Source organism: Rhododendron vialii, chromosome 10a (assembly GCF_030253575.1).
Source record: "Rhododendron vialii isolate Sample 1 chromosome 10a, ASM3025357v1".
Classification (NCBI taxonomy): Eukaryota; Viridiplantae; Streptophyta; class Magnoliopsida; order Ericales; family Ericaceae; genus Rhododendron; species Rhododendron vialii.
This window is the reverse complement of record NC_080566.1, coordinates 9303043-9316628: the sequence shown is the minus strand read 5'-3', so window position 1 is coordinate 9316628 and position 13586 is coordinate 9303043. Positions and strand designations below refer to the sequence as shown.

Genomic DNA, 13586 nt, shown 5'->3' with positions numbered 1-13586 from the left:
GGTTTGATTTTTACGGGGCTGTCGTACACACAAGGTCTACAAAGTAAACAGTTCATATCATTTTTTTGAGCTCAGAACGATACCCGAATCGAGGGTATGACAGGACCCCCTGTCCCTCGTTATCGTCACATAATTGTTCCATCCTTGTCTTTTTAGTACATCGGAAATAAGCATAATTTTCATTAAAAAAGAAGAAGAAATAAGCATAATTCTTCTATCATCATCACTAATAAAAGAAAAGAGGGAAAATGTATAATTAAATTCACATCAGAAAGCTGCATTTCTCTCCAATGGTTTTACAATCAAATCTCAGTTAAGGTTATATGCTATTCAAGTCAAAAAGATTATACACACAAAAATCAAATAGTAAATTCACCATCCCCAGAATTCAGCCGGAGTTGACTGAGTCACCATCACTGCTTTCAGAGTCACTGCTGCTGGAACCACTACCACTCCCACTTCCGCTACTCGCACTGCTCTCACTCCCACTGCTACTGCTTGAGCTTGAAGTCTGCCCCCCTCTTTCCTCTGCATTCACCTGTGCTCTAAGGGCTTCTGCGGCATTACATCCTTTATCCTCATCGTCGTTCACGTCCACATCAGCAATTTCGTCGTCCGTATCATTTTGATGAGGTACATTAATGTCAATACCGGTGTGGAATTCCTTTTCAGCATTTTTACTGCCGTTTCCTGCTTCCTCAACCTCATCACTGTCGTTGACTATATCTAATTGTTCCTCCAAGTCCTCATTCTTCAGGTCTGGTGATGTGGTAGATGGATTTAGATGGGCAGACGGATAATCAACAACCTTTTCATTTTTTGGTTTTGTATCTGTGGCAGTTAGATCAAAGAGTGAATAATTTCCAAACATGAACTTCAGAACAACTAAAGCTACAATGCTGTTCAAAAAAAAAAAAAAAACCAAAGCTACAACGTCAAGGTTTGAGCAACAATTGCATCATCTTCTATCACAATCAAGGATGCGGCGTGTAAGTATCATAGCAGAAGCTATGCAACGCAAGTAATAGCAGCCAAATAGCAATGCACAAAACCAAATACTATAAATTCATTCTCCATTTTCCGCATCACTTATTTTTGTTCATAAAGTCATTAAAATTGGTTCTGCACAATCCATGAGTTGAACAAACTGAAAAATAGTAGTCTCTAGTCTGTAAAATAGTAGTGGCTACCATTATTAATGAGTAGTCCTAGAAATTTTTTATGCCATTAAGTTTGTAGGAAGTAGGGGTGTACAAAAAATCCAGTGAACCGTGAAACCAAACCGATCTGTGCCTTTTGGATTTTGTCCGTGGATTAATGGCTGGACACAGATTCAAAAATTAAAAAACAGTGAGATATAGATTAGGATTGGATTTTCATTTAAAAACCATGGATTAACCGAACTAGACCGTGGCATATTTTTAAAAAATAAAAAATATTTGTTAGTATTTGTTAGTAACCTGGCTTAGTTTTGATACCTGGAACAAACATGTTGCCGGAACTGGAATGGTATTTGTTGGAACCTAGAATAGTATTTGTTAGTAACCTGGCTTAGTTTTGATATCTGGAACTAACAGGTTGCTGGACCCTGGAATAGTATTTGTTAGTAACCTAGCTTAGTTTAGATATCTGCAACTAACAGGTTGCTGGAACCTGGCTCAGTTTTGGAACCTGGATAGTATTCATTTCTTTCCTTTCTAACAAATACTTTGCTTGGATGCTTGATGTAATGTTAATGTTTCTTTTCAAACTTGGGGAATCTGATACCTGGCTTAGGTTTTTACATTTTTGATACATGGCTTAGGTTTTTATATTTTTGGAATATGGAATCAAGTATTTACAGGTCATTGCGAATTTTGTTGAACTAATCCGTGTATAAAACCGGGACCGAACTGTGAGTCACGGTTCGGTTATTGAAATCGAACCGTGAGACTTTTGATCTGGACATGGATTGCATTTTCAAAAAACCGTGACTTGCAGATTAGGATTGGATTCATAGCAATCCGATCGATCCAGAATGTGCGCAGCCCTAGTAGGAAGAGGTTTCGATCACCAGACCGAGTGCCTTTAAGGTTTTCCTACCTAGCCGCATTCACAGCCTTGCATAATAATAGTGGAACATGTTCATTTAGGGTGTGTTTGAATCCATTGATTTAGGATGAAGGGTTAAAAACTGTCAACTGCCTCTTGCTAAGGTAAACAGTATAGTACATCTTCAGCTAAGTAATGCTTGTCTGACAGTCTACGATATGCTCTCAATCTCGGATGTTAAGCGCTTGAACCACTAATCACACCAAACCAAAAGTAGGAAGCTGGTAACTACTTTTGTTTGGACAAAGATGTTTATATCTTATCATTTTAGCTATCAGAACAAAACTTACCTAAGCTCTTGAAGTCACCAATTTCAATCCGTTCAATCTCAACCTGTACAAGTACACAATAAAATGAGTATGCATCATCAGTATATATTTAACAGTAAGGGCTTTATTTGCAAGAAGAATGTCGTTAAGAACAAGCAAATCAAAATGATGCTTTTCAAAACTCTTTCCAGTTATTCTTTGATGATGCCTTGAAATGGATTAATCAACATTCTCCTTACTAACACATATTTGCTCTTGAAATCTTCGATTAGTTTGATGCCTACTTTTCAATTACTACATGGTTACATAAAGTTTGCCATTTCAACATGAACCTCAATGTGCATTGTCCAGCAAACAGCCAATGCAAAACTGTTACTTGTTACTTTACTTAATTCCAATAAAAACCCAGATAATCAACCTCCGAACTAATAGCAAAATTATCTCACACCTTACAACAAAAGAAACGAGGGAGCATGAATGTGTCTATTCACTCCACAAAGTGATTGAGAGACTGCGAACTCAGAGGCTTATTGGGATGCTACTGAAACAGATTTTCGACCAAGGAACAAGGTAGAAATGATGACTGTGGTCATTAACAGATCATCCAAAGTGTTGCCTGCAACTTTGTCACAAATTATAGTACAGGTTGGAAGCGAACATGTTGTCTACCTAAAAAACTGCATACTATTATTGGAAGTCATTATAATTCATAGACTACATATATATATATATATATACTGAACTCACAGAAGTACAAATATAATAAAGCTGCTGATCTTTAAACTACGTAAGTGTGAACTGAATTTATCAACGTTACTCGAGTAAATATAGCCATATAGGTCCATCGTGTTCCTACTTCCATAACTTCCACCCACCAAAAGCAGTAAGATTCCTTAAGATGGTCATAGAAAAACAACAGTTGTAACTTGTAAATTGGTATCATAGACGTCCTGAGCATGCAGCTTCAATTTAAGTCCTAACAAAAACCATATCATCATACAAACAAATATCTCTTGATCACAGACATTACAGTAGATCAAATTTAGTTGAACTAACTTGTCCTGTCTACATAGACTGTGAACATGTAGAATGAAGATAGAAACAATTTTTCCATGTTGAAAAACTCACCGGCATTAAAGGAGGTATGCTCTTGTTCAAAGGCTGCAACTTAGCCACTTTACTGACTGGCGGTGAACCAGACTCTGCAGCTGGTCCGAGTGAAGTTCCTCCAGCGGCAGACTCACCAGGTTGCCTAACATGTCTCAACCGCTTTACTGCTCGATGCAACCTTTCTAACCGAAAGGTCTGACCATCAAAGAACAAAACTGCATCATTGTCCTTGTAATCCTCACTACTGCCCTCAAAGATCACTTTTGGTTTTCCAGGCTGGTTGTTGTGAAATTCCACACTAACCCGGTTGTCCTTGTTCTTGTGTAGTGATCCGGCCTGGTTCTTATCAATTGAAGCTGGTTTAAATTCATCTGAAACAAAAAATAAAATAAAATAAAATTGGTCAACAACTCAACCCTTATTTGACATAGCTTTTGGTTGGTATCGTTATCGTTTTTCATTTTTGTTCTAATTTTTTGAACAAAAGAGAACTTTTTTGTTAGACAATTTCAAACTTGTTTCCTATAAGTTTTCAGAAGACGCCGCCTTTTCGATAAAAGGCCTTAAAAATGACCTTTCCAAACTCTCAAAAACCAATTGAGCGATTTTGTTTGTAAAAAAGTGAAAATATCTGCAAAACTGGTTCTGAAATAACAACCAAACAAAAGATTTTCCATAGCTTGGTATAAGAAGAATTAAAAAGAATAAATAAATAAATGCAACCAGCTAAGTCACCCATTCATAAGAACAAAAACAGGAAGAACAAATGCAACTTTCCAACTAATATCTATCCCCAGTTTGCTCGGCAAGTAAGAACAGAACATATTTCAATTCCGCCTGAAACTACAAACCCTCTAGGGATAAGATACCAAGTATTGATCACAAGTTTCACTTGTGGATTTGGGAAACGTAATACAGGGTTCATTCCATTGGTTATACAGCAACTATCAGATCCAGTTGAGGTCAGTATTTGACATCCTGAACACGACATTGGCAAAGTTTTGTTCACAAAACTTTTCTAATGAAGTATCAATGCGATCGATTTGCAGAATTACAAAAGTTTCTGGTAATAAGGTTCGGCCAGCTCACGAGTTAGCCAAGTGAGAGCTTTGGCTTCTTTTATTCTAAGTCGAGTTGCAGTTGCAGGTGATAGCAGTTTCTTTTGGAGAGGATTAATCCTCTCACATCTCTCTTTTTCTCCTCTTTAGTAAGCTAGCATCTGTTGCAAACTGTTGTACTCTTTCTTACATGAAATTTCTTGTTCTTTAACCCCCCCGCGCAACCCCACCCCCAAAAAAAAAAAAAAAAAAACCCTAAAAATACTCAGAATCTTAGATCCTATTATATTTTCTTTTTCTTTTCTTTTCTTCCTTTCAGCTTTATGGGCATTTAAACGGCAGGATAGTTAAAACAAAAATTAAACAAATAATTTTATAACCTACGCAAACATGCATAAATAAATGACCCTCAGCTGCGGCTCAAGCGGTAGTGGGTTGGCACTTAGGTGTCAGTGTGTGTGAGGCTTCAGGTTTAAGTTGATGGAATGATGTTAGCTTGTACTCTTAACTATACTATCATACTATCGTATGGCAAAAAAATGCATACATATATATGGAGAGAGAGAGAGAGAGATTTACAGCGCAAAGTGCAAAACTTGGAGGAGGGACGGTGGTCTTTGAAAGAGGAGCCTAGGGTTAGGTTATACCAACGATCGGCCTGAGGAGCTGTACTTGGTTCGTCTTTCTTGTTGTTAGTTGCCATTGGAAGTATTCACCTTTCTTTAATCAACAATGGCCGTAACGAATTCCAAAGAAATCGAATCGAAAACCCCAAAATTCAAAGAATCTAATGGCTTTCTTGTTGCAGTGGTTGAAGAAAAGGGGATTTTGATCGAGGGTTAGGACTTGGGAGCACGTTCGTTTTTCCCACGTACTAATTCACCGTGATGCGTTGGGGGAGCTTCTAAATGTGGGACCAGGTCCTGTCCTGTCCGGTTTTTATTGGTTCTAGTTTGGTTCAGTTAGTTTTAGGCCATTGGAGAAATACTAGGTGTAAAGAAAATGAACAAAGAAAATACTTTTAAAGTGTACATGAATAGTTTAGATGTACTGCACAGTGAATCTGAGCCGTTCATGTACACTTTAAGGATATTTTCTTTGCTAATTTTCTTTGTTCCTAACTAATGATCGAAATATTACATTTTGTAGAGCTGATTAAATATGAATAGATTCATAAACGAAACAAATAGGGACAATTAAAAGGGAATTAAGTTTCAAACTATTCCCTCCGTCTTATTTTTTAATTCTTTGTCCCATTTTAAGTGAGTCAAACCAATATAACGAGTCGATTTTTTCGATTCGAGCTGAATTTTTGAATATTGAATTTGACTCATTTAATATATGAATTAAGCCTTAGAGCAAGTTTATCGGTAGTTTGGTAAAATTGCTAGTAAACAGTGCATTTTTTTCATTTTACCTACTCATATTTCTTTCAACACTATATCAATACAATCTATTTAACCTATTTTTTATTAAAATATTATTACTTTTATTCCCCTTTTTTTTTTTTGAGGAGAGAGAGAGAGGGAGGGAGAGTGGGAGAGAGAGAGAAAACAATAAAGAAATGGGAAAGCTTATGAACAGTCGCACTCTACATTTGCCTTGGAACTGTAGCGGGAGGGAGTTTACCTCCTCCTTTACCGATTCTGCAGTAGACTACTTTTCACTTTTGGTGATGTAAAATGGCCAGTGGCGTAGCCAGGAATATACATCGCTGGGGGCATTATAAGAACAAAATCTCTGACGATAGCCAAATCCCGACGACATCCCACCGACCAATGACTTGATGGTTGTTGGTGATACGGCGTGATTTTTGTGTTAGTTGTTAAATCATGTTACAAAGGAGAGTTTTCAAGTTTTGGAGTACTATTTTGTTCACCCATATACCTAAACACTAGGTGAGCATATACGTATTACTCACTGTCCATATTGGATGAAAATTACTCACTCTTCAATAAATTCACCGAATCTTTATTTTGATATGATTGTAGACATTGATTTTGTGGTGCTTATTTGTGTAACAATTCAAACAAGTCAATTTGTATTTTAACAAGTATTTAATCTAATAACATGTGTCTTGCTTTAAATATTAGGTAAACTCACACTACCAATTTAAAAAATAAAATAAAATAAGGGGTGCAGTGCGGCAGGTGCCCCCAGTGGCCATAGAGTGGCTATGCCACTGAAAATGGCTATATAGGTAGTTTACAAGAGCTAATAAACTTGCTCTTAAGAGCAAGTACATCAAACAATGTAAAATACATTTTTCTCTTTTTTGGAGAGAAAAATCACAAAAACTTGTTTGTACTAGATTAGGTAAAAGAAGATGTAAAACCCATTTATGAATAGTTGTTAGTCATTTTTACCTAAGTACTATTCATACTCTTTTCTTTTTTTATTGTTTCTTTTCTCTCTCTTTCCTCCTTTCTCCTTTCTCCTCTCTTTATTTTTAATATTGGAAAAAGAAAAAAAATAATATTTTAATAAATAATAGGTAAAATGAATTGTGTTTAGTGTAGTTGTAAAAAAAAAAATTAATAAATAAAATAGAATTGAAACTGTTCATATGGTAATTTACCTTTGCGCCGATAAACTTGCTCTAACAAGCCGAGCACGAACAGCTCCTTTCATTTGCAGCCGCAGCTGGAAATAGTACAATACCGATGTCTTAAACTTGTCTTTAACCGATCACGTTTGCTTCCTCGCCTAGCAAAAAGATTCAAAGCCCTAAAAAAGCTTTTTTTTTTCCCATGGCAGCCCAACTACTGTACTTCAATTCATCTCCACCGATTTTATCTGCTTCGCCGCTCTGTAATCAAAGTTCACAAAACCCTCTTCAATTTCGACTCTTCTCCAAACCAACCCCTATTACTTGTTTGGAAATTCCTACTGCCAGACATTTCCGAGTTCGATGCTCGGCGGATCCAATTCAATCCCCAAGAACCTGCAAGAATTGCAAAACCCAGTTCGATCCTTCGATCAATCACCCCCGAGCTTGCTGTTACCACACCGCTCATTTTGGAGGTACCCATTCCAATCCCATTTTTCTGGCTTATTCACGGTTGATTGTGTTTTGTTTTACTTGCATTTTTATTTAACTTATATGTATGCTTTCTGGGAGAGTAAATTTGATGTGGTTGGGATTGTTGACCATAATTCCATCCTAGCCAACAGAAGCATAAAAATAAACAGGCTCAAAGAAAGAGAAGCACCCCGTTTACTTGCTTCAACCTCAATATCTATATATGGGAGATTATTTTTTTCATAACTGAATGTCCTGGCTAGCTTGCGTGCACTAAAATTAATGAACGGACAAACCTTATAGTAGACCCAAGGTGGGGAATGATTGGCGCGACCTCATGGAGAACAAACACTTTCTAGCTTTTTCATGCCCACTTGGCCAAATCCCTTTGGGGTTATCTACCGGAGATTCCACTGTGATTAAAAAGATTACAATGTGAGATGTAAAAATACGTAAAACTGACACCTACCCTAGATCCCATACAAAGAATCTTAATCCCAAACAATTATTTAACCCCACGCATATTAGATTCTTGGTGTTCCGAACTCAATAATCTCAATCTAACACGTGCAGATAAACCAAAATGATATGAAACTCCACCAATTTTAATCTCACTCGCACACGAGTGGACCCCAACACATATGAGACGGTTAATTCTTGTGAAAAAGGTGCGTTCTCTTGAGCTTGAGGGGTTATCACTGTTTTTTTTTTACTTTTTGAAGCGGCGGGGGGGGGGGGGGGGGGTTGGGGGTTCACCGTTGAGAAACAAATTTCAGAAAAGTGAAAATTTTTGGGGTGAGGACAGGAGATCAAATCGTTGATATTTGTAATAAAACACTTGTGATGACAAAGTTTTAAGCACTCAGAGAAGCTCTTGGTTTGATTGATTGCAAGCATGCACTAAGGGGGAGTGTCCAAGTTTCGTCCATCATTTTTTATTTATCTTTTAATGTGTTTTTACTGTTTTGTTGGAGGTCGTAGAGTTTAAGTTGAGCCCGTTCCAGAACACCTTCTTAAAAAATAAGTACTTATTTCACATTTTCAAACTCAAAAATAATGTAAATGAAAAATAACTTTTAAATTTTTTTTGCACCGTATTAAAGATCTCAATGAGATCTTTCAAAGAAGATCCATATTGCATATTTTTAGATTTCAATAAGCTCATCGTTTTTTAGCTTGAAATTGCCTTCTTAAAAAATAAGTACTTATTTTGCGTTCCGGAACGGAGCTTAGTCAGTTCCTATATTTCTAGGTAAGTGGTTTTCTAATCTTTATGTTGTTGCTGAGAGTTAGTCATGGAGGGTCTCTAGGAATAAGTTTAGAGTAGTTTTGAGCAATTGTAGGAGTTTGTTACTCAGTCATGTTTCCTTAAATTGGGTCTGTAACTTTGTTACTAATCCACCATTTCCAGCTGCTGTGACACAATCATCGTCAATGGATGTCATTCTTGGTGAATCGGTTATAGGAGTATAGACCTAAGGGACGAAAAAGGGGGACGATCGATAAGTATGTTTTCCCTTGTAGTGATTATTAGGTGTGCCGCGGTTTGCTTAGTTTTTGCCGTATTGTTGAAATGGATGAGAACAATATGCACCCCTCAACCAAATTAGGTTGCTTCTGTAACCAAAGTATGCAGTTTAAAATTATTCCTGCAGAATGGCAATTTTTGCAGTTGACCCATCTCTCTTTCTCACACACACTCATACATTCATTTTGCAAGTCATCCCATCCCCCATTGCTAGCAGTAGCGATGTAGCACACGTTTGCTGGTCTTGCGATGCTGCATACCTCTGATAACAGAATAATCACTAGTTGGTTACCAAATTACTAATCTTTTACTACTCAAAGTTTTATAGATCACGATGGTATTCTGGTGCCATTTTCTTCCATATGCTTCCTTTCGATTTCTTTTGTGAGATCATATTTTCCTATTATAAAATTACATCTTTTCAACACCCATCTGCTTGTTCAGGAGAAACAAAGAGGAAGTTTGAGAGCGTGCACAGTGGAGGCACCATGAATACCCCCGACTCTGGCAAAGTTCTGCAATATTGGCATTGTTGTGGGTCTGAAGATCCCTTTGATCCTGGATGCACTGCTGCTCCTCACTTTTCGTACGATGACTGATGCATTTGCTAGCGGTTCAATATTCACACGAGTTACCGGGAAACTCTTCACTGCCATATAATTTCACTGAGATTCATGCCTGTACAATGGTTCACATGTATTTTTTCTAGTAAAAAAAAAGATTTCGGTAGGTTTCTTTGATCATCCATTCATGATAGTCACATATTCATTTGATCGGGTGAGGGACAAAACCTCTCAGTTGCAGCATCAGTTCTTGAATTTACAATTGCGTAGCATTTCCTCTGATGCATTTGTATGTCTTCACTCATATATGCGTTTGTCAACTTTCTCCTTCATGTTGTTGGTGATGAACAATTTTCAGCAAAGTGGTTTCTTATTTCAGCTCAGATGACTCAGAACATACCTTGAACTTCACTTGTGTTTGTTTTTCGAGCTTTGTCTATATTGGTAAATTTCTAGGTCAAGTTGGTTGCGTTAATTATCAAGTTGGCCAATTGCTTCATCAAAACGGTCGTTGTCTCCTCTATCAAATAGTATGCAAATCAATAGAACGTCTTTGTGAACCTCAAACTTTCATCTTTATGCAGATTTCTTTCTTTATTAGTAACATTACATCTGTCTACTTCTGTTTATGATAATTTTGAATAATCAACAGTGACAAATTGTCATACAAGCAGAGCCGCTCAGACCACGAAAGGAAACGTTGTTCCCACTCATTAGGACTTCGCTTCAATTATTTAGGCAACTTCATGGCACAATTTAGAAGAATGTCCCTGGATGTCACAAGGACTTCATCCCGATCCGTTTTCTGGGATGAATTTGTTCGAACTTCTCCTTACGGATTGAAGGTAACTTCATGCCTTCCCTGAGAGCCTCGTTCAGTCTTTCAAGGAGATCAGTGACGCTGCATGTCACCATGTTTCCAATACGTTCATTGCTTGGAATGACTTTTGCTGCAATATCCCTGACCTCAAAGCTTTCCACGCCACATTTTTGTGGCACTCTCTCTTAAAGAATCCAAGAGCCGCATATCCCATGCTTCATAATCCAAGACCGGAGAACTATGCTCCTCCAATGCCTTCCCATCCTTTTCCTGCTTTCCATGTAATATTGCGATAACAAAGTGCTCTAGTCCAACCTGCTCATCACCAAGAAATTTAGCTGCGTCAGACGATAACTTGTAAACGCAAAGCATCGGGAGATCTGAAGGTAACTCTATGTTATTGAAGATCCCCCGCCTAACAATATCACCAACTCTTGACAGAGAAAGGCCAAACAAAATATGCTGCGCACTGATAAAATGCTGACGTCGCATTCCTCTCTCATAATAAGCAATCTCAATCACTTCAATAAACTCATCTGTACAAGTTCTTCTGAAGCTACCATGTAATAAAGGAAAGGAAACAGCTTCCTGGAATAATCGAACGGGATTTGTTTCAGATGAAGCAAGCCACTGAACCCATAAATTATTGCATCAATCAGCTGTTCTCGCACAAAAGCTACTTTCTCGGGCTCGTATGGAGCAGACTCATCAGGAGATGTGGGACACAAATCTGAATCTGAACCTTGATGCTCATCAAAGCCTCAAAAATCAATGTATCTGGAACAAGAAAAGATTTCCGACGCGCAAGCTCGAAGGTAAACTGCATTTCACAGTCTTCCTGTAGAGGCACGTAATTATCCAACTCCATCATTGCAATGCTTAAGTCAGACTCGCTGACATCCTCAAACGCAATAGGGTTATGTTGAAAGGCCCATGGACAAACCTCAAAAAATGTGTATTGGCTGCGATTTTGAAATTGTTGTATCACATCACAAACATCGTGTTCCCTTAGCGTGGAAAATTTCTCGACTTCCACCCTCCTCTCAGCGACAGCAACTAAAGGATCACATTCAGAACGGTCTAGGTTTGAACAGAACGCTGCATACTCATTTCTGACTTGATTCAGATTATATATCCTCCCCAAATCTTCCACAGAAAAAATGCTCAAGACAAACTTGGCGACACTACTCAACACACCCTCTCGAACTATTTTGTATTCGAAATCTTCGCCCCTCAAAACCAATACCTCCTCCTTCCAGAAAAAAACAGACAGCATTCATCGCTGTTAAGCTTAATGTCGCAACAGCCTTTGCAATCATGTACTTCTCACTTTTGCTTCCATCAATTTCCGGAAAATACATAGCGCTGTGGAATTCCATCGATTCATTGTCTTCTTCCATACTTTGATCAGGTTGAGAAACCTTCGTCACAGTGGTATCTCTTTCATCTGTGCTTGAAATTTCCCAGCACTTCCTATTTCCAAGAATGGTCTGAGCCTTCTTCCGTTTAGACACAATCAGAGCCGCATCCCATCCATCCCAGACAAAATTCACGACCCTGCGGTCCCAGCCTCGAGTTCGATTCCCCAAGTTCCTCATATCACCACTATCGTACTCACATTCCACATCAATTTCGCATAAATCTTGTTTGTTCATATCATCACTATCGTACTCACATTCCACATCAATTTCGTCTTCGTATAAATCTTGTTCCATGATGACTAAAGAAATATAACTGGGAGACCAAGTTCCGGAAACCTTGGAAAGCACGGAACTTCTAGGGCTTCGACAGCCAACTCCCACGAATTGAGAACCGGGAAACTTGAAGTTGGTTTAACATATTTGACTATTATAGGGGTGATACCGGTCCGCTTGGATCTTGAGTGATTCTTGGGACCGAATCGGAGAAAGTTCGGTTCGGAGATCTCTAAACCGAAACTGGTCGAAACAAGATTGATCCACTTTTGTTCGGTTTGGCCGATTTTGGTCTGGTTTAGTCGGTTTCCATTTAGGCTTTAGGGCAGAAGCCACAGACCTGATTCGATTTTATTGCTTTAAGTTCGGTTGTCTGTTTGCTTTGGTATGATGATGTTTGGTTGTCCCTGCACGGATTGCTCTTTTCCTTTCAAAGGTTTATTTTTCTGTACAATGTCTATCCGGTCATCCGGATAACCGAATGTTGAGATCTCTAACCAACCTAGGGCTCCGGATTCGGATCTTGTTCAGCGCAAAGACCTGATTCGATTTCGAGCTCAAAAGCCCTAATTTGAAGCTGCAACTTGGCAGTTGGTGTTTGCAGTCTTTATGTCAATTGGCAAACAAGTTTGTTTGTTTTGAAGAAGGGCTAGAGGGTAATTTCATGTATCAATTTATCTAGATAATTGTTGACTAAGAAGAGATATAATAGACCCTTTAAACACACATACAATATCCAAACTCTCGATGTGGAAACCAACCCAGCTGACGCAAGCCCAAGAACCTCGCCACTAAAGAATAGCACCACGACCCGGGGGCTGGTTGTTGCTTTCATATACCAATTCACTTAAGGCAATCTCTACAAGGTGTTTCATCTAGCTTGATGCCTCGTTTGGTGTGCCAGAAGTTAATACTCTCTCCTTTCCAAAATGCTTATTCGGTCCGCAAAATGTGGACTAAAAAATAATACATTTTTTTAAAGAAAAATTTCAAATCTTTTTCATAAATTTAAAGAAATCATCGATATCTAGTGAATTGTTGAAAAAAATTGAAGTTTTTCTTGCAAAAATTGAATTATTTTTTGTCCTCGTTTTATGGATTGGACAAACATTATAGGAGGGACGGAGGGAGTACATTGCTCACCATTGATTTACCTTTTCCAGATAATTTTGGGGTATGTTTTTTCAAAAATGCTACGCGCACAACCGTTGTGTTAGTCGTGCGAGTAATTCTGACCATCCATATGTATTTGGACGATCTAGATTTAAAAAAAATATCTTCCAGAGACAAGTTTAACTTTTCTGGGAAAGAATTTGAATGAATCCCGGTCATTTATTACAGCAATTGAAGGCTAGAGATTGGTTGTGTGTATAGCACTTTTGATATTTTTTTGGCTACCCCCGTTCTAGAAACCTTCTTAAAAAAATAAGC

General features: G+C 38.0%; 2 protein-coding genes across 2 annotated transcripts; one reads left to right on the top strand and one right to left on the bottom strand.

Annotated features, from left to right (window-relative positions):
• Window positions 1-230: 230 nt before the first annotated feature.
• On the bottom strand, window positions 231-5452 carry LOC131302616 (uncharacterized). The gene is made up of 4 exons (XM_058329347.1): window positions 5108-5452; window positions 3489-3841; window positions 2382-2424; window positions 231-831 (listed from the first exon to the last, which is right to left on the bottom strand). Exons 1-4 carry the CDS (start codon window positions 5229-5231, stop codon window positions 389-391), a joined length of 963 nt encoding a protein of 320 aa, XP_058185330.1. The 5' UTR covers window positions 5232-5452; the 3' UTR covers window positions 231-388.
• A 1685-nt stretch (window positions 5453-7137) lies between these two features.
• On the top strand, window positions 7138-10038 carry LOC131302615 (uncharacterized). The gene is made up of 2 exons (XM_058329346.1): window positions 7138-7552; window positions 9523-10038. The coding sequence occupies exons 1-2, from the start codon at window positions 7279-7281 to the stop codon at window positions 9675-9677; spliced, it is 429 nt and encodes a 142-aa protein (XP_058185329.1). The 5' UTR covers window positions 7138-7278; the 3' UTR covers window positions 9678-10038.
• The last annotated feature ends 3548 nt before the right edge of the window (window positions 10039-13586 follow it).